Source organism: Centropristis striata, chromosome 11 (genome assembly GCF_030273125.1).
Source record: "Centropristis striata isolate RG_2023a ecotype Rhode Island chromosome 11, C.striata_1.0, whole genome shotgun sequence".
Classification (NCBI taxonomy): Eukaryota; Metazoa; Chordata; class Actinopteri; order Perciformes; family Serranidae; genus Centropristis; species Centropristis striata.
Window position 1 is genome coordinate 38,538,182 of NC_081527.1, and position 22,169 is coordinate 38,560,350.

Consider the following 22,169-nt stretch of genomic DNA (forward strand, 5'->3'; position numbering starts at 1 on the left):
GACCACGGTCCGGACCAAAGGACCAAAGTTTGGTCCGACCAGAAGAGGTGGTCTCGGACCAAACCAACCAAGGTCCGAACCTTTTGCAGTGTGAAAACAACTTTTTTATAGTTCGGACCTTCGTATCAACACGTTTTTTTCTTCTTCTGCTCTCGAATTACGGTACTTGTGAATACCAAGCACTCACGTATTGCTCATTAAGCTGGTGCTGCTGGTAGCAAAAGACCAGCAACAGTATTAGTTGCGGCGATCTGCCTGGAGGTGCAGCTGTGCGTTGCTCCGCGGCGCCTCAGCAGGTGAGCACAATCACTAATCAGCGGCAGGTAACACAAGACCAAGGACAAACATTTAGTTGTGTGCACAAGCAGCCTTGTGCACACAAGGCCACAACTGACTGCCACAAGACTGAAATAACGCATGGGGAAAGGAGTCAAACAGAGTAAAAGGTGTCTCGCTGGATTCATTTAGTGTAAACACGTTCAGGAAGTAACTCTGAGGTCAGATGCCGGCCGGCCTAACAACGCAGCGTAACCACAATAAAGCGAGCTGCAGAAGTCCACAGGGAGATGACGTGTCCAGTAGAACTGTCTTGTAAAGTCGTTTTTCCTTTTGCAGTGTGAAACCAAAACCAACAGGACCAAATGTAGACACTGGAACAGAACACGGACCTTGGTTCGGACTTTCAGGTGTGAAAGCACCCTAAATAAAGCATCTTTTAACCATAAAGCATCTTTTAACCACTCCGTCTGTAACCTGCTGCGGTGCTGTTCCTCACCTTGCTGACGGTGATGACTCCCTCCTGTGTGTCTCTGTCGGTGGAGATGTCGAACATGTCCATGCCGTCTCCACTGACGATGGTGAAGAACATCTCCGCGTTCTTCCCGATGTCTCTGTCCGTGGCCACGATCCTCCCCACGGCAGCGCCAGACTTGGACGACTCAGGAACTCTGAACTGGTAAATACCTGTAATAAAGGAAACAACAGGGCCATCAGGTGACTGGTATAAGACTGGTGATGCTTTGATGCATTAATGCTGAGGTCATTGTTGTTGGGCGCCTCCAGACTGGACTCACTATAGTCTAGACGGAATTGTCCAAAAAGTGAAAGTGAGGAGCATTTATGGGTACAAGTCAGGAACCGGCCTACTTTACTTATTTCAAGGGTGCTGAATCTAAAAAAATGGTTCCCTAACCCTAACCCTAACCCTAACCCTAACCCTATACATTAAAAAGACACTGAGCCTCCACTATATCCTTGCTCTGACCCTAGACTATAGATCTAGAAACTTAATTTCCTCATCTTTGATTGCCTACTGACAAAAAAACTAAGGGGAAATGGTCCAATGACTGAGCAAGATGGGCAATTTGGCCATTTGATACAAATTAGAAGGTCAAAAACTCAAAATTTCGCTTGGGAACCATTTTTTTTGGACTCAGCACCCTTGAGATCTGTAAGGTAGGCCGGTTCCTGACTTGTACCCATAAATGCTCCTCACTTCTTATAGGAGGCCTTTATTCTGAAATCCGTCTAGACTACTATTCAAAGATAACACACATTCAGAAAAACTCTCCAAAGTCTCCAAACATGCTTTCACTGCAATGAAATGGCTACTATCATCACACATGGACAACACTGGACTCATTGACTCCACAAGAGTCTCGGTGTTCTGGTCAGACACAAGTTTTTACAATTCAAAGTCTTTTAGGGACTCCAGCATGCAGAAATATTCAAATACAATATGTCCATATTCCATTAAGGACTTTTCCTTCAGACCATGTCTGTCCAGGACATTTTTCAGGCCTGCTACTAACTTTCCTGCTGTTAATTCTCAAATTTCCGCACAAATGCAACCCAGAATGGTGTGTTGGTGGACTTCCTTCCTTTGGTTGCAGTGTTGCAGTGAAATTAACTCTGCTGCATTTGAAAGCCAACCAAGACCCCCATTTCTTAGTGGATCAGAGTTTGGTTCTTTGGTTCCTTTGAGCATTCACACAGCAAGAACCAAGTGGTCCATCCAACAAAATGCCCCAGAGTTGGTTTCAAACGGACCGAACAGCTGAGGTGTGAGAGCCTCTTTAGATAAAAGCAGTAATGTAAAGAGGAGTCAGACTGTAATGTCATTAGCTCAGTATTTTCTGTGAGCTTGTCCTTCAGATGGAGCAGAGAGCAAATGATTAGCAACTCATGTTGCCATCAACTGTTCTCTGTGAATCCTTTGAGTGTTATTGCTTATGTGCTCCGACATAAAATGTGCATCACAATTATTCTTCTGTATTCTGATGGTGGCACAAAAGAAATCTATCTGATAAAAGTGTTGAGACGTAATAAGATCAGAAGAAACAAACGGCTCCTGCAGGCTGCTGAGCTCCAGATTCCTCCTGGTCCTCTCAGACTGATGTTCCTGCCTCTTTATCTCATAAAGGAGAGCTATATTACAGAGTGTGAGTGTGTCAATGAGCCACCACCCTGTCATTTGCTCATTGTTGCCTTTTAACACTGGAGGGGGTTTTGTCTCGTGTAATTCATCTAAAGGTTGTTTTTTTTATATTATTCTCTCCTTTGGGGGTTTCTGTGAGGGATTTGTTCTGTTGTTCACTTAGCTAGGTGTTTGTGTTTCTGCTCTAATGTGGCCCTGGGAGGCCCTGCTAAAATGTTACTGGGATTAAAAGGGACTCCTGTAAGCTTGACTTAACATAAAAGCCCAAACATCACCACCTGAGTCAGGCTGGCTGACTGACTGCTGCTGATTAAGAACCTTTCATACAGGCTGAGTCACTACTGGAGCAGGTAGAGCACAAACTTAAACAAAGACATCAGGAAAGTTTCCTCGGCTGAAAAAACTCATATGACAGCATAAACGAAGAAACAACATCTTCCTGTTGTCTTCCAACTTCATAAAGAAGGTTAGACAGGTAGACAGCAAGAACAAAAGAGCATTCTTTAAAAAAAGAAAGTAGTGTAAATGCTGATGGAAGCCAGGCGCTGGAACAATGTCTCTCTGCCAGACTGCTGACTATCATTAAAAAAAGCATTTCAATGTATTTTTGTGGGTGTGATGTTTCCTTTTGTTCTCTGGAATAAGTGCTAACACTGTGTTTTGCCATCAGTTTGTTATGGCAGTGTGAGATGGCCCCGCTAACAGTTCTCCTCCTCATTGTGAAACAAACACAACCTCTTCCTGAGTGGAATATTCAGCATCGAGTCTCTGAATGAGTCCAAGCACACAAACACGTTTAAATTAATGCAAATGAGATGTCACTCTGCTGAAAGAACCCGAGGCAGTTCCATATCAGGACGCTTCCTCTGCTCGCTGGGTGTGTGTCTGTGTGTGTGTGTGTGTGTGTGTGTGTGTGTGTGTGCATACACTCCATCTCAGAAATCTAGTGGTGTGTATAAACCACTTGAGTGAGTAATTATATGCTGCTGTGACACAGCGGGCGTCATACACCCTGGCAGCCACACACACTCAACCTGCTACTGTTTGGGTATACTTCTATGTGTTAGTGTGTGTGTGTGTGTGTGTGTGTGTGTGTGTGTAGAGAGAGAGTGAGATAAAGTGTGTGCTAATGTGTAAACACAGTACACACATTATCACACTGACACAGCTGCAGCTGCCAGCACCAACTATCTTATTTAACAAGGGATAATTTCACTACTTTCATCACACACACACACACACACACACACACACACACACACACACACACACACACACACTTATGTACATATGTTTCTCTGTCCAGCTGTGTGTCCACAGAGGACAACAAGAACTGGACAGTGATCTGAGGACAGTTGTGTTTCAGAGCTGAACTCAAACTAAACCAACAACCTGCTGGGTGTGAATCCCCACGATACCATTTTTATTCGAATTCTATCCAGATTTTAAGCATTCAGTGTATTCATCTGACTTCAGTCTTTTTATTTCTCCACAATGAGAGTCAAACCCACAGACTGACCAACAAAGTATTCAGTCAAACTGAACTGAACTGATATCAAACATGTTGGACGACAACAACTGCAGCATTTTATCAAACTTTCACAAGCTTCGATCTTCTACTTTCATATGATACCAGTGTATCCAGTATATTCTTTAAAGTGAGCCCGCTATGACCTGCGGAAAGAAACAAAAACGGCGAAAAAACTGATGCTAAATAAACACTAAATATCGATGCTTGGCAGCCATGAATCGATATGATATCGCCATGAAAATATGGCAATACGATGCTGTATCCATTTTTAATACCAACTATCTTAATCAAACCAAATCTTTCTACCAAACATAACTCACCAGAATAAAACCACCAAGCCAAGTCACACAAACAAACCAAACTAAAATAAAATAAATGGGCCGAGTCCAATCAGCCAAGCCAAAAAGAAGAAGCCATGCTGCAATTTGGTTTCAAAACTTTTGAACTTTTGACATCTTTTAGTCAATACACCTCTGACAGCCATCCGTCCTCTGGATGCTCTGAGGCTACGCTCACTCTGCAGCTCTTACGTCTCCATTTAGATTCTCTTGTTTGGTTCACATTATTTTTAAATTTGGCCTTTATCAGACTTCAATGTGACCAGCTCACAGTCGTAGCTGGAGACGTTCTGAACAGATGAATGAGAAGAATGATGTGGAGAAAGAGAGCAACAGATCTAATTATGTCTTTAGTGGAGTGATGTCTGCTCAGTCTGTCCAGAGTGGTGGGGTGGTAATGATCCACAGTGACCTAAATGAGTGAGTCATGACTGTTAAGACTGAGGTCACATTGGAAAAATTGATTTGAAAAATCCATCTAAATCCATGTGATTTGTGCTGTTTGTGAGTTATTATGGACAGATAAACATTACATTTTGTCCATTTTTGCCTGCAGTCTGAACGTAGCGTAGTTTTGTTATATTTGGATAATTATAATAGTGTGCAGAGTAACTTTCCACCTGGCTAGCTAGCTTGGTAACTCATAGATACACAACATGTACACACTCTCACACATGGTTTATAACGAACACATGAGCAGCTGTTGTTAGTAGTAACTGGCCAAGAGAACTCGTGTCTGTACGTCCAGTTCTTGTCTAGCCCAAGAAGAATTAAATGTAAACTTCTATAGTGTTCGTGGCTCACTCTAATGATGAGACGAGGGCTGCATCTTTACCTGTGACCAAAATAAAGGCTGACATTGAGACCTTACTTCATCTCTTGGGCTTCCAATCTACAAGCTGTGAGGCCTTTACAGTCTCAGTTTATGGTTATAAATACTGTTGTATATCAATGACAACAAAAAGCAAATTTTACTATTTATATTTTGACTATTTGAATATTTCTGGTCTATTGACGTACCTATTTCTTACCAAAATGCTAAAAAAAACAACAACTAACAAAGAGAAACAGTCCTGTGTGACAGCAGAGTTAGAGACAGCAGAGAGACTTCATCTGCTCCCAGTTTTCTCTCTCTTCTCTCTCTCTCTCTCTCTCTCTCTTCTCTCTCTCTTCTCTCTCTTCTCTCTCTCTTCTCTCTCTCTTCTCTCTCTCTCTCTTCTCTCTGGCTGGTTAGAGATTGTGTTTCCTCCCAACAGCTGATTGGAGTCCTGCTGTGAACTGAGATGAATTGACATGTGAGGACCAAGGTGTGTGTCCCACTTTGATGAGAACCTTCAGAGTGAAGGACAGGATGTGGAGTTAAGGGACAGGAAATACAGCACACGAGCCTGTGTGTGTGTGTGTGTGTGTGTGTGTGTGTGTGTGTGTGTGTTCTTGTACTTCCTACATAGTGAGGACCGGAACACGTTTTTAACCAACAGAGTGAGGACATTTTTGCAAAGTGAGGACATTTCGGCCGGTCCTCATTTCTTTTAAGGCTTTTTTTTAGAGATTTCAGACTTTGTTTTAAGGGTTAAAGGTTACATGATAATGATAATTAACTGAAACTGTTTTGTGTGGTTACAAAACTAACTAAAATTACAGTGAACATGTCTTTCGTTTTCGTCTTTGTCAACTTTTTTCAAACATAATGAAGATGGATCAGACAAAGGAAATAAAGGCAAAATTTACTGTGACCTCTTTTAATCTCCCACCCAACAAATACCCCATTACAAAGAGCTAAAACTAATAAAAAAACTAAACTAAAACTAGCAAACTCACTCTAAGAACTAACTAAAACTAACAGAATTTGAAAACAAAAATTCACAACAAAATTAAAACTAAAACTGATGAAAAATTCAAAACTATTATAACTTTGCTAGGGAATGCATTGTTCCAATGAGGGTCCTCACAAAGATAGAAGTACAAGAATGTGTGTGTGTGTGTGTGTGTGTGTGTGTGTGTGTGTGACCTAAACAGAATGATCATGCCACTTGCAATCTTGGCAGCAGATCCTGCGGTGATTCAGTGGAGAAGGAAACAGTGGGTGAACTAGTGGTAATGGTGCGTAGAGAGGAGGAGGAGACTGAGACACAGAGACGATGATGGAACGAGGCAGAGATGAAGAGGAAAAACAATTAGAAGATGAAGAGATGGATCCAGAGAGGCAGAGATGAAGAGGAAAACAATTAGAAGATGAAGAGATGGATCCAGAGAGGCAGAGATGGATGAAGAGGAAAACAATTAGAAGATGAAGAGATGGATCCAGAACGGCAGAGAGGGAGAACTGGCTTCATGTCAGCTCACCAGGATTAGACCAGAGAATGAGTGACTTGATCGAGGCCAACGCAGAAGCAATTTACTCACTTCTTTAACACTGCTATAGGCGCTGAAACACACACACACACACACACACACACACACACACAAACACACACCTCTTGATGAGAATCTGTCACATTGACGCCAGCTGTTGCTGCGTGCTAACTTCCCCTGTTATAATATATGTTATAATGCTTCTACTGAAGGTGGATTAGTGATGATTTACACTGAGATGCAGCGTACAAACCACTTCTGACAGACGTAGCTGCTGTTAGCTGAGTGACGCTAATAATATAGCAAATTGAATGTTGTCTTGACAACTAAATACAATGCAACATAGTGTATATATATATATATATATATATATATATATATATATATATATTTTTTTTACACTGTTTCTCTATATAAGGCCAATATAGCAAATAGTTTCTTGTACCTGACAAGTTTCGGCTACCTTGCCTCTGTAGCCTTCATCAGGTAGCCGAAACTTGTCAGGTACAAGAAACTATTTGCTATATTGGCCTTATATAGAGAAACAGTGTGAAAAAGTATATTAGTAGGCCTAATGAACCTCTTCAAGATAGAACATAGTGTATAGTTTTTCTCTCATCAATGTTGGATTAAAAAAGCTAATTTCACACCACAGTTAGGCCTGTCACGATAATTACTATATCGACTTATCGTTCGATACATAAAAATGGACACAATAGTTTTTTACTGGACTCAATATTGTCGTTTACATGCGTGACTTTTTGTGCTTTTTTGTGTTATTGTTTAAAGTAATGCTGCAGATGTTTGACAGGCAGTACGAATGGCTGAAAAAAAACAACTATATTTCCCAAGCAGCCATTCCAGCTGTTTATATTTGATTTTAAGAATAGAATAATATCATACATAATGAACGTCTATTTTATTTGTTTTGGTTGTATATTTATTTATGTTTTATTTATCTAGAATATTTTAATATTTATTTTCCACATTCACATTCAATTTAAAAATGAATTGCTGTGTTAAAGGATGTACTTATTTTGCTCTAATATTGTTATAAAACTAAAACGACATTGATACAACGATACTGTAGTTTATCGTGATAGTTTCTGGGAAAGTTCCTGACAAAGTCAAAAAGCCTTGATGCAATAAACACAAGTTGTGTGGTACTTTTATGCATTTAAAACCTAAAACAGGTGACCCTAACACAAGAAGAAGGTTAATACTGTTAATAAGTGTTCATGTTGTATAATTTTTTTGTCAGAGCCACAGGGAGCCACATGAGGCTCTGGAGACGCAGGTTGCATTCATTAACATGAGATCTGTCAGAGTCATTTAATAATCAATGAAGTCACAAGTCCAATCTATAAAGAAATAAATGTCTTGAGCCTGATTGGCCCGGTGGCTTGCAGAGCACGAGGCTCACATATCTGCCACATCACGCTGAAGACCAGCCTGCTGCAGGAGGTTGCTGGTCCCAGCCTACTGCAGAAGGTTGCTGGTCCCAGCAGGCTGCAGAAGGTTGCTGGTCCCAGCAGGCTGCAGAAGGTTGCTGGTCCCAGCAGGCTGCAGGAGGTTGCTGGTCCCAGCAGGCTGCAGGAGGTTGCTGGTCCCAGCAGGCTGCAGCTCCTCTAATGTTGCTGGTCCCAGCAGGCTGCAGAAGGTTGCTGGTCCCAGCAGGCTGCAGGAGGTTGCTGGTCCCAGCAGGCTGCAGGAGGTTGCTGGTCCCAGCAGGCTGCAGGAGGTTGCTGGTCCCAGCAGGCTGCAGGAGGTTGCTGGTCCCAGCAGGCTGCAGCTCCTCTAATGTTGCTGGTCCCAGCAGGCTGCAGCTCCTCTAATGTTGCTGGTCCCAGCAGGCTGCAGCTCCTCTAATGTTGCTGGTCCCAGCAGGCTGCAGCTCCTCTAATGTTGCTGGTCCCAGCAGGCTGCAGCTCCTCTAATGTTGCTGGTCCCAGCAGGCTGCAGCTCTCTACTGTTGTCAGGTGAAGGAGACTAATGCCAGCTGTCCCTTTGCACTCAGGCTTCCTGTCAAAGTCACTGCTGTGCTGCACTTTCACTTTTTTTTCACAGATTTGTTTCCTCAGCAGAAATCAGCTCGCTGCTCCAATTTGCTGAATCTGCCAAATGAAGAGCAGCAGGTACAGAAGCACCAGGCTGGTGAAGGGAACAGGATAGGACACGGACTGCCTTCATTCATGTATGTATGTATGACACATGTGGGAGGAGTTAAGAGGCAGATAACAGGTTAAATATTAACCACTTCAGACCATTACTAGAGATCATCCCAGTAAGGCCCCATGTGGTCCGACTGGAAGCTCCACAGCAGCTACTGGAACTAGTTTCTCAACTGCTTCTCCTCAGGACAACTGTTATGACTGTGGTCATTATTATAGTTATTGTTTAGCAAACTGCATTTGTATGTGTGCCCTGTGTCTTTGTTTTCCTTTTTTATATGCAGATTGGAGTGTGCCATAGCCGTGGTGTGATTGGTGGAGAGGTTCCACGCCTGGGCCAACAAACAAACAAAGATATTTTAACCCAAATGACATCATTATGGCACAGAACTAATAATAAAAATACTAAAAGGTGCCATAGGAAAGTTTTCTTTCCTAATTTGCAGAAATTCTTTCACTGAAAAAAACAGACCTCTAATCCCTCTGCAGAGCCTAAAAGCCCGACCAAAGCCTGCTAGAACCATTCAGTGATCCGTGTATAAAAGCAAAAACTCACCAAGAAGAGGTCCATTCTGAAGATGTGGTGAAAGTGCAAACGCTCAGGTACGAAGCTTTGCATGACCTGTCACTACCTGGCTGACTGGTGGGCTTCTTGTTTGGGGCTTAATGATTGAAGTGCTTTTTAAACTGGCTGCTCTTGTATGTTGCACTTGCACGTCTGATTTGAAATGTGGACGTATTGTCTGCAGAATGAGTCGTTTCAGTGCTGCTGAATCAGGAAACACTCTGTGGATATTTGAGTTTAAAGTTCTCTAGTTCTACTAGTGGAAGTTGGTTCCCTACACACACATTTCACATGAAAAAAGTCATCATCAGTCCCAGTGTGCAGCCGGGAGCTGCTGCAGCAGTGAGCGACTGTATGTCTGGCTACTAAAAGCTCATAAAACCCGCAAGAATTAGGAATTCTCTCATGGTAATTTGATTAATACAGCATGCACTTTTTTTGCATAGCATTGACTAAAGTGATAAAAACTCAAGAGACCCTCAAGATTACATGAAAATAAAAATGCAGAGGCCAGCTTCAGGTTCCTGTCACTTCAGGTTACTCTGTGGGCTGGTAGTGCATATTCCCAAACACATTTTAATTCCATAAAATTACCAGAGACTCTGTGGCACACAGAAGCCTCGGGCCCCGGAGGGCCGGGCCCCGGGGACGCTGCCTGCTCTGCCCTGATCCTGTCTCGCCTCTCAGCACTAAAAAAAGTGACGTTTAAAAAATTCAGCAGCAACATCTTTTTCCAGAGACAGGGCTCTTGTTACTGTGGATAATCCAAAGTGCATGCTGTCACATTTCATTCTGGCTCCTGAGTTATTATGCTGGATTATGACTATACTTTATACTTTTAATGTAACTTCTTTAAATGTAAAACTCTGTACGTTTCCTCAGTGATACAACTGGATAAAACTCTCCCCAAGCCTCTGGAATAAAGGCTGTCATTCAAATAATTATTTTATATATATATATATATATATATTTATCACTAGAAGATTAATCAACAACAATAAAGATAGTTAATAGATTTTTTGACTCAGATTTAATCCCAGCCTGTCTCCAGCTCACACACTGTGCAGAGAGTTTGGAGTTCTTGGTCCAAAGCCCACATGTTTACAGTGAGAATGCTCCTGTGATTAAGGATTAATTAAGTTTAATTGATTAAGAAGGCTTTCGGGAAGAATTAATGTTACTTGGTGTAATTCCCCTGGAAGGACCAAACAACTGGTGAACTCATTTCCACTCTCCAGCACAAAGAGCCGGACTCTTAATGAATCAACACGCTGCTCCTGCTGTGATGGACAGGAAGACTTATAGAGTTAGTTAGAAACATCATTGTCTGCTGCTGCGGCTGGCCTGCAGCAATTTCAGGCCTCTGACATCCAAGACATCTGGCCTCTGAGTCCAGTGATTTACTGATCCATAACTGTTCTGTGAGTAGTAATTGTGTCAGATAAAAGCCAGCAGTTACCAGAATGGTTGCCTTGTTCTCCTTTTTCAACATGAGTTGGTGCCAACAGGTGTAAAGTGAACTTGAGGTCCAGAGAAAATACGAAGCGACATTATTGTTTGCATGAGGAGTTTACTACTCTACTACTACTCTATTAGTCTACGTACAGTTAGTCAGTCAGTAGCTTGACTTGTGATTGCAGCTATAGCCACATATGATTATTAAATAGTCACATACAGGCTAGTACAGGGGTCGGCAACCTGCACTAACAAAAGAGCCATTGTTGAGCAGTAAACCTGATTTTGAATGAAAATAAAATAGCCTACTGAGTCTAAATTAGTCTACCAACATGACTAATTGGTCAAAATGAGCATTTACTCATAAGATTTTGGAGTTTGGAATCGAAAGCTAGCTTAGCGCTCTGGAAAAGTAGTGAAGTGAAGTTGGTAAAATGTAAAGGTTTATAGGTTTAGGCTTTTTTAAAATGTAAGATATGATGCACATTTTAGATGACTAATATGTGCAAAAAATGCTTTATGGTCTTATATAAGCTTCCCATTTTTACAATTGAAGAATACAAATTGCTTTGGGCCTACATCAATGATAAATTAAAATGAAAATGTAAATATAAATGGTGTTCAATAAAACTTTGTGGTCTCATATGTGTGTGTGTGTATACTGTGTTCTTGCAAATGTGCACAATGTGCATTTTATTTTCATTTTGGTTATAGTTAGTTAGTAAATAAATGTCCTGTGGTTTTAAAGGATTTTGTGCAACTTTTTTTTCATATATACTTTTGAGGGATACAGTTATGACATTTCTGTATTTAGAAGAATATGAGTAAAAAAAATATTTTTATTTTTTGTGTGTTTTATTGGCACTTTAGCAATTTACTTCATTAGTATGACACAAGTCCATATATATTATTAAAATATTGGATTGTTGTATTGATGTATAGCATATGAAAATGCTCCAAAAAAACCTAAAAAAACAAAAAACCTTTATGCCATTAATAACTCTTAATTACTGTGTAACTTCTCAGAGAATGATATTCATTAAATAAGCGTATAACTTTTCAGATGGAAATCTGAAATGAAATTTTTCTATTTTTCTACACATTTCAAAGATATTTCCTTTCCATTCCACTACTGTGTCTTAAGAAACTTCAGGTGCTAAACTTTGGAAGCTGTCAGAGTGACTGAAGCAGCAGAGAAGCTCAGGAAGTCATCAGTCCAGCTGCTGGTCTTCATCTGACAAAAAGCTCTGACACTATTCATAGAAACAGAGTTCTTCACTATCAATCACACATCTCTTCTGTCTGAACCACTGAGACACAAACCTCCAGACGTCCTAACAGATCCAGACAACACCAAGACTGCAACCAACGTGTTTTATGTTTAAAGCTACAAATACAATTCCAAAAAAAGTTTGGTTCGCTGTAAATATTAATCAGAAAACAGAATGTCAGTTGTCAGTTTGCACCAAAAAAAACATCCTGTCTTGTCTCCACTTTCCAACAGAATATCTGTCACAAAGGATTGGCACATGCTCACATTCTGTTTTATTGATTATTGATATTTATTTTAGACAACAACCCAACTTTTGTCCCCTCCAGAATAAGATAGAGCAATGGTGGCTGAGCGAGCTCGACACTGAACGAAGAGAGGGAGCAGCACTAGTGAAAACAAAGCTGTGAATCAGAGGAATACATGATCTGATTGTTTTCACAGCAGCTACGTCTTTATAAAGAATAAACACAGACACACCTCCCTGGAGCCCTGAGGAAGGTGCTGCATCCAGGGATTTAGTGTAAAAAAGCAGCTGAAGGGCTTGTTTCATCCTGGAGACGCTTCTGATAAAAGGTGTGAACAGATGTATGAAGAGGTTCAACACTTCACTTCACTACATGACTTCACTTCACTACATGACTTCACTTCACTACATGACTTCACTCATTACTAAACCAGACATGAAGAATCATGGAAGGGGAAGAGACTCTCCAACCAAACCAGCTCCAGCACCAGCAGCACCAGGGACAGGCTGGGACTACAGAAGGCCTTGCACATTTACTAAACTCAGGCCCACAACCCAAACACAACTACACCTTCAAAATAAAAGAGAGAGAGAGAGAGAGAGAGAGACTCTTTGCTGGGACAGTTAGATTGTATAAATTATATGTTGATTGTAATTAAATGATTGTAAATATTGCTTTCTTTTATTGTTATTAGTTTTTCTTTTCTTTTCAAATGAATAATAGAATTATAATAATTTATTGTAAATATTGCTTTCAATATTCCTTATTTTGATTCCTGATTTTATTGGTTCATATCAACAGAACCCTGATAATGTAGGTTCATCTTCCTCCAGTCTGACTAGGTGGTCCAACACTAAATAACACAGAAAGCTTTTTACATTTTAATGCCTCCTCCTCTTCCCTTTTGATTCTTAGCAGCCATCTTTCTCCTGACACTTCCTATTTGACATTTTCTTGCAGTCACCAAATCATTTTGGAAGTCAGCTCTGTCTCCACTGTGTTAAAGTGTTCATGTGTTAATGTGTTTTAGTCTTTTTGGTCACTTAATGTCTTTTTTTTTGGGTCATTTTGTGTCTTTTTTTAATCATTTTGTGGTCAATTTGTGTCTTTATTGGTCATTTTGTGTCTTTTTTGGTAATTTTGTTTCCTTTTTTTTTGTATTTTTTTGTCTTTTTTGGTCATTTTGTGTCTTTTTTTGGTCATTTAGTTTCTCTTTTGGGTCATTTTGGGTCTTTTTTGGTCATTTTGTGTCTTTTTTGACAATTTTGTGGTCAATTTATGTCTTTTTTGGTCATTTTGTTTCTTTTTTGGGTGATCTGAACTGTGTGTGTGAGATTGTGTTCAGTGAGTGGGGGTCACGGACAACATGCATGTTAAATTGGGGGTCGCGACTCAAAAAGGTTGAGAACTACTGTTTTAGACGACCGTTCTGGACTTTGACAGCATTTCCTATTGGTCACTCTGACTTCTTCTACCAACAGAGGTCCTCTAGAGCTCCTGGAGCCCAGTCAGTCTCATAGAGTCAGTGATGGAGTCTACAATAACCGTTTCCAAATCCCAGCCATGCTGCATGGATCTGTTTTGCATACATAATAATTATGATTCCATTTAGATGGTGACAGTTTTATTCCTTCATTCAGGAGGGAATGCCATTTCTTCTCACCAAGATTTTGCTTAATTTAGGAGCATTCTTCAGCCTCTTTCTCACTAGACAGCGTTCTACCAGCATCAGATCATGTAGTCAGATATCTTCATATCTTCTCTCTGAGCCTCAGCAGCAGATCTACCTGCTCCTCTGCTCCTCACCTCCTTCAGCTTCACCTCCTCCTCTCTGCTCCTTTCATCTTCTTCTCCTCCTTTTACTCTTGCTTTTTTCTTTCTCAGATCCTGATTCTTGGTGATCCAGACCGGCTGCAGTTTGGTTTAATCTTTCCATCAGCGGCACATAAACGTTCAGCACGGCTGTTTTAATATCAACCACATACATTCCTCTTTAGCAGAGCAACCAGACATGAAAGAAGAAGACATCACATGCTGCAGATGTCAATCTGGAAACCTCACAATCAATTCAACCAACATAAAGCATGTAGCATAAAGCATATAGCATATAGCATAAAGCATAAAGCAGCAGATAGTAGAGCAGATAGTATTGATTTGTCCATGCAAAATCCATAACATTAGATGATTTTGTCATTAGATTAAAAGATATAAATGCTTTCAGATGTGGCCTGTTGAGTTTTAAATGTATTTTGTGCCTCTAGAGCTCATTTGTTCTGTATAATGAAGCAGGTGAAACACTAGATAAACTCCTGAGGGGACATAAACCAGCTTCTGTTCCATATCTTGCCCTTTTGTTTTGCATTGTTCAATTTAAAGTGAACAGCAGATTTTGACTGAACCAATGTGAGAGACGAGAGCTGATGATGGGTAAACGCTTGATAACTAGCTTCTCCTGGTCTTCCTCCCTGTATAATGGATGAGAGTGACTAGTGTTTGATCATGTCTTACTCTGGGTGAAGCGTGGAGGGTTGTCGTTGACGTCAGTGAGGGAGATGTTGACCACGGTGGTCCCCGTTAGTCCTCCTCTCTGCCCCGCCATGTCTTTAGCCTCGATCACCACCTGGTAGTGCTCCCGCTGCTCCCGGTCCATGTCCCCAGGACCCAGGGCCGTCCGGATCACGCCTGCACACAACAACATGCTCAATGCTACAGAGACACCACAAGACTTATAGAAAAATAGTAAAAGAATCCTGGAAAAAACTATGGTGTCACACCTGCTCACATCTAAAGTGTTTAGAGTGTTTAGTCCTGTCTAGTCTCACACTGAGGTTTTAGACAGACTAAATAATACTGAGTCACTATTTGATACTAATACTGTTCATTGCACCTTATTTGTTTCGTAGCACCAACATTTTTATTTTTATACTGTATATTCATATTTATTCTGCACTGGAATTCTAATACATACTCCTTCTTTAGACACTTTATATTTTATTGTATTTTTATATTTTATTGCTTGAAGTATGCCTAGGTTGTTCTTTTTATTTAATTGTGTTGTTATCTATCTATCTATCTATCTATCTATCTATCTATCATCTATCTATCTATCTATCTATCTATCTATCTATCTATCTATCTATCTATCTATCTATCATCTATCTATCTATCTATCTATCTATCTATCTATCTATCTATCTATCTATCTATCTATCTATCTATCTATCTATCTATCTATCTATTTACAAGACTACATCTGGATTCTTTTAGCAGTTTTTTTTATATCATGCAATTTATTTCCCATCATGCTCTTAGTAAAAACTGACTAAATGGAGGAGAAGCAGCTTTTGTCTCCAGCTGCTTTAATGTGTGACTCAGTGGTTTGTGATTAAAAAACAACAACAAAAAGAAGAGAAGACGCCACTAAATGCCCCTCACAAAGCAAAAAGGGTTTCTGTTTTTATCACATGAAAAGTTGACTATTTTACAGTAAAAATAGACATAAGGAAGAATGAAGGAAAGGAAAATGAAGAAATGAATTCATGATATACATTTATGTCCTATTTAATTATAATTTGTTTAATTGAATAATTATATTTATCAGCTCTATTAACTTTAATTTAGTTAATCATACATTTATCATTGATTATTTATTACATATTTATGTATAGCCTGCATTTATTTATACATTTTAACTGGGTCTCCTGACTGTTCTCTTTACTAAGAAACATCTAAATCTATGACATCACTATATTTGTATTGAGGACTGAGCTTACTAGCAGTATTGTGATGTTACTTTTTCCTGTGGAAGTGGTTTTACTGGCACCGTGGACCTTTCTTGTGCTCATCTATCTTTTTAATCGTTTTAAGACTTTCAGTTTTTTATCTGTGTAAATGTTTTATCCCAGCATTAGTTAAAACTCTCCACCTCCTCCCTCCTTCTGAGCAGAATGCTACATCAAGTTAAACTTCACAGAACAATCAGAGAACATGCTGTTTCCAATTAAAATGCATTTGTCAAGGTAAGACTAGAGGGAACACAGCTGACTTCCTCTGCTGCAACAGTTGTTTCTCTCCTGTGGGTTGTTGAGACGGACCCAGCCATCTGTCACATTCATATTCTGAAGTTTCCAGTCAATACACAGCTTGCTACGCGTGTTCTGCAGATGAAATTGGGCATATATACAATAGTTTAAATCAGCTGACAAGGAGCTTGACTTTTAAAGCGTGTCTAGATTTACAAATCTTCTGGTGAACAAACTAATAAGACCTGAGACGGAGCAGGGAACATGAACATGAGAGTCATGTGTCTGCAGAAACAGTTAAAGGGTTAAAGACCAGCCTGGCTCTGTCTTAAACACACATCACATAAACATAAAGAATTAGAGGTGAGAGAAAAAATCGATACAGTATAGTATTTTGCGTGGCAATATTATATTGATGGCCGCAAAGTATCAATATTTAGTGTTAGTGCCATCAGTATTTTTACCGTTTTTTTAATGATATATAATTTAGATCCTGGTATCATATAAAACTAGAAGATCTAATGAATCTATAGGCACCATGTGCATCAGAAAAGTTCAGCTTTTTTATGTTTCATTCAGAAACATTGTGAGCAGTGAAGCTTGTTGTTGGTGAAAGTTTGATAAAATGCTGCAGTTGTTGTCGTCCAACATGTTTGATATCAGTTCAGTTCAGTTTGACTGAATACTTTGTTGGTCAGTCTGTGGGTTTGACATAAAAAGAGAAATAAAAGGAGAAATAAAAAGACTGAAGTCAGATGAATTCAATTAAACATTTAAATCGCATTGTATCGTGACTCAGGTATCGGAAAAAAATGGTACACACCTCTAATAAAAATGATTTTTGTGGTTTTTATCTTGGAAAATAGCAGCAGGTTTATTACTACTACCATTTATTTGATTAAATGGGTAAAATGAGTTTAGTTATCATGGTGGTGTAGTGGCCTCACAGCAAGAGGGTCACCATAGAAACATGCATCTTATGATAAATAAATGCCTCAAATGGTGGAAAACGTGATGGAAATGTGGCATTTCTGGTTGTTTATATTGTATTAATGTGAGGAAGGTTCCAGTCGCTCCACTCATCAGAAAACACACCAGACACAGCAGCACCATCTTTGCAATATTTAGTTTTTTTCCCCCGGACATTTCCACGTCTCCACTCCAAATGTTCCCAAAGCGCCTGGATGGAGTCTGACTTCTTGTTCTGGATAAATCTAATGTCACTTCTAACCTGAAGACTTGTGGAGAGAATAATCACCTCCTCCTGGTTCAGACTTCCTCTGAGCTCGTATGAGGCCACAAAGTCGTGCACTGCTTTCTTATTTTTGGACAATAACAAATATAATCTACTGCTGCTGCACAACCAAAACAAAACAACTGTTTAAAAGTGATTAAATATTATATGTTGTTGTTGTTGTCTATGAGAACATGGTCTCAGATATGTGTTTAATCCAGGCAGCAATAATCTGCAGCCTTTTATTGGTCAGAAACAAACAGAGAGAGGAAGATTACAGGCCTGGTTATCTAGATCAGCTGTTCTCAACCTTGGGGTCGGGACCCCAATTGGGGTCTTGAGATGATTTCTGGGGGTCGCCAAATCATTTTGGAAGTCAGCTCTGTCTCCACTGTGTTAAAGTGTTCATGTGTTAATGTGTTTTAGTCTTTTTGGTCACTTAGTGTCTTTTTTTGGTAATTTTGTGTTTTTTTAGTCATTTTGTCCTTTTTTTGTGGTAATTTTGTGTCTTTTTTGGTCATTTGTTTCCTTTTTTGGTCATTTTGTTTCCTTTTTTTGGTAATTTTGTGTCTTTTTTTGCCATTTTGTGTCTTTTTTGGTCATTTTGTGTCTTTTTTTTGTCATTTTGTGTCTTTTTTGGTCATTTTGTGTCTTTTTTTTGTCATTTTGTGTCTTTTTTGGTCATTTTGTGTCTTTTTTTTGTCATTTTGTGTCTTTTTTGGTCATTTGTTTCCTTTTTTTGGTCATTTTGTTTCTTTTTCGGGTGAGCTGAACTGTGCGTGTGAGATTGTGTTCAGTGAGTGGGGGTCGTGGACAACATGCATGTTAAATTGGGGGTCGCGACTCAAAAAGGTTGAGAACTACTGCTCTAAATGGATGACTAACTTTTACAGAGAAAGTACATGAGATCAGGCACGGTTCAGTGTGTGAGATGTATATTAATAATAATAATAATAATAGATGTCTTTAACATCCTGTTCCTGCTGCCTGTCCTCTCCTCCTCACATATCTGATCAGATGAATGCAGAGGGAAGTTTACAGTCAGCAATCCAAATGTAAATGAGACTCAGTGTTAGTGACTCAGGTTTTATTTGTCACTTCTTGTAGATTTTACTTGAGGTCAGAGTTTTAATTCTCTCTCTCTTCAGAGCAAAGCTTTGGCCGTTAGAGTTTGCTGTCAGATGGAGGCTGAGATCAGTTTCATCTCTGTGTTCAGCACAGAAGAACAAGTTCAATGTGAGTTTGGCTTCTTTTGATGAATGAAGAACTCAGTCTACAGAAAAACAACTTTCCTCTTTAGTTCTTAATCTTAAAAGCCAGTTTTCACAGAGTAAGAGGCACCAGTAAAACACTTCTGAAGGAAAGGTTGGACAGTGGTTATAATAATAATAATAATAGTGAAGCTTAATGAGAGACAGAGTGCAGATAATTAGTGAATGAAAACAGAGTTTCTGCTGGAGGAGAGTGAGGATGACAGGATATATACTAAATGTATTAAGTGTTCAGCGTGCATTAACAGCTAAAACCATCAAAGGAACAGATCAGTTAACAGAGAGGCTTTTAGTAAAATATGATTTATTTATCAAAAAAAGAGGACGTTTGAAATGTGAAAGCACTATGAGCCTGTTTCAGACAAAGACTCATTCTGCAGAACGGCTGAGTGGAATTTAAGAGTTAGATTTATCTTTCATTGAAATGAACAAAAAGCTGAATGATACGAGGCGTTCTTACTGGTTGGACCTCAGACTAACAGCATGGTGCAGTTTAACAGCGTGGACTATTTGTTCTTGGTTTGTAAAGAGGCATGAATCCAGTCTGAAAGGTGTTTATGCTCTGTGTTTGGATACCAAGACTTTATAAAAGATCTCTGATGTTCATGTCTCTCTGCATCACTGTGTTGATGAACGTCTGCTAGATATTTGGGCTGCGTAAGACTGCTTTTGTTTTCTTCCTGTAAGTATAAATCATTGTGTAGGATGACAGAGACGGCATCTTTTGAATATATTGATTGCCAGGAAAAACAAAGTTAACCTCCTGAGAGCCAAGCTTTTGTTTGGTATGTATTGTTAGTTTCTCCTAGATATTTAGGATTTGTAGGACCTGATAAATACAAAAACTAAGCATTGTCTTTGAACAGGAATTAGTTTTTGAAAAAAAACAATGGGTTCATTTTACTGTATAACGCAATTAATTCACCAGTGAATAAAACTTTTTATTTCCTTACATTTACACCCTCTCATTTGAAGAATGATAGTAAAAGTCTATTCGTTTTCAAATGAATACTTCCTGATTAGCAGAGTCGGAACTTGTTGCTAATGCTAAAAATAGTCAAACTTGCACAGAACATCAAACTACAAACCATATTAAGCACAAATACACAAGTTTTAGCCATAAAATCTGATCAGCTTTGGTACCTGGTCCACTGTTGTCTGGTTAAAAGCTGTTAATTGACTTTACCAAGATGCTGCCATCTGATTTTTACACTGATTGATGTATTGTTCTTATTCTAGAGTGCATATATAGTTAAGCAGAATGAAGTATAAGGTCCAGAAAACCTAAAATGAAATGTCCACATATGAGGACGCAGGGTCTCAGCAGGTTAAAGGGAATTTCCATTTAGTATGGGATTATTTCGTTCGATACATTAAGGACTTGTCTTGTTGTTTTTTTATTTTTTATTTATTTATTTAAATATTTTTTTTTCTGTCTGTTTTTGGTGTCTGTCTTGGCTGTTTGTAAGTGTTTGTATTATATGTTGAAAAATTAAAAATTAAATAAATACTTTAATTATAAAAAATAAAAATAAAAACATTGTGTAGTAGGCAGTGGGCTGATGCTGCTGGTGTCAGACTGACCTGTGTTTGGGTCCACGGAGAAGTACGGGTGTCCCTGGCTGATGCTGTACACCAGCTTGGCGCTGTTCCCGTACATGCTGTCATCAGCATCTGTAGCTGTCACCTGGATCACTGACGTACCTGAGGACACATATTAAACATCTGGGTTATTATTAGATTTATAATGAGATGTACATACAGTACAGGCCAAAAGTTTGGACACACCTTCTCATTCAATGCGTTTTTCTTTATTTTCATGACTATTTACATTGTAGATTCTCACTGAAGGCATCAAAACTATGAATGAACACATATGGAATTATGTACTTAACAAAAAAGTGTGAAATAACTGAAAACATGTCTTGTATTTTAGATTCCTCAAAGTAACCACCCTTTGCTTGCTAGAATATAAGACATGTTTTCAGTTATTTCACACTTTTTTTGTTAAGTACATAATTCCACATGTGTTCATTAATAGTTCTGATGAATCTACAATGTAAATAGTCATGAAAATAAAGGAAACGCATTGAATGAGAAGGTGTGTCCAAACTTTTGGCCTGTACTGTACAATAAAAAACACACTAACTCAGAGGGGTCAGAGGTCTATGACGGTGTGTTCGGGCCAAGTATGAAAAAAATTAAATAAAATATGGACCTGGGGAGGGGGGGAATATTTTGAGAAATAAGTAGCAAATTTATCAGATTAAAAGTGGCAAATCTACAAGACAGAAGTTGTAGATTTATGAGAAAAAAGTCTCAAATCTAGGAGAAAGAAGTTGCAGATTTATGAGATGAAAAATGGCAAATATAAAAGAAAAAAGTCGCCAATTTATGGGATTAAAAGTGGCTAATCTAGGAGAAAGAAGTCGCAGATTTATGAAAAAAAGTGGCAAACCTACAAGACAAAAGTCGCAGATTTATGAGATTAAAAGTGGCAAATCTACGAGAACAAATTGCAGATTCATGAGAAAAAAAGTGTCAAATCTATGAGAAAAAAGTTGCAGATTTATCAGATTAAAAGTGGCAAATCTAGGAGAAAAAAGTTGCAGATTTATGAGAAAAAGTGGCAAACCTACAAGACAAAAGTTGCAGATTTATGAAATTAAAAGTGGTTAATCAATGAGAAAAAAGTCGCAGGTTCATGGGATTTAAAGTTGCAAATCTATGAGAAAAGAGTATCATATTGATGAGGTTCGGCCCTAATCGGCGCTGTAGAGCTGGGAGCTACTCACCGATGTCGGACCTCTCGGGGACGCTGCCGGTGTAAACTTCTCTGCTGAAGTGCGGCTCGTTGTCGTTGATGTCGTGGAGTTTGACGATGAACTCGGTCTCCGGCTCCAGCTTGATGCCCGTCTGCTTGTTGACCACGGTGGCTCTGAGGACGTAGGACGCCTTCTCCTCGCGGTCCAGGCGCCGCGTGGCGTGCAGGTCGCCGTTATTCTCATCGATGACGAAGATGGTGCCGGCGCCCTCGCCAGACAGGACGTACTTCAGAACGCCGTTGCTGCGGTCCTGGTCCGACTGGAGCTGCAGACAGATCAATATAAATATAAATATATAAATGTTCTTTATGGATGAGCCCATTCATGTAAATTAACTGCTGGTTTTATTATTATCTTTTTATTATATCTATTAAAACCAGTTTTAGGAAAGGACAATCTAAGTTTTTGAGAACAGTTTAATTTTTTTTTATAATATGAGAATAAGAG

The 22,169-nt window shown here is 39.3% G+C and overlaps 1 protein-coding gene across 1 annotated transcript in view; it reads right to left on the reverse strand.

Annotated features, from left to right (window-relative positions):
* Positions 1–22,169, reverse strand: part of cdh6 (cadherin 6) — a 71,818-nt gene that overhangs the window by 31,807 nt on the left and 17,842 nt on the right. Inside the window, exons 2-5 of the mRNA XM_059344955.1 lie at positions 21,693–21,987; positions 20,482–20,601; positions 14,879–15,052; positions 776–963 (exon numbers count right to left, since the gene is read on the reverse strand). Of these exons, the coding sequence (XP_059200938.1) occupies positions 776–963; positions 14,879–15,052; positions 20,482–20,601; positions 21,693–21,987 (777 nt within the window). The remainder of the gene's footprint in view (positions 1–775; positions 964–14,878; positions 15,053–20,481; positions 20,602–21,692; positions 21,988–22,169) is intronic.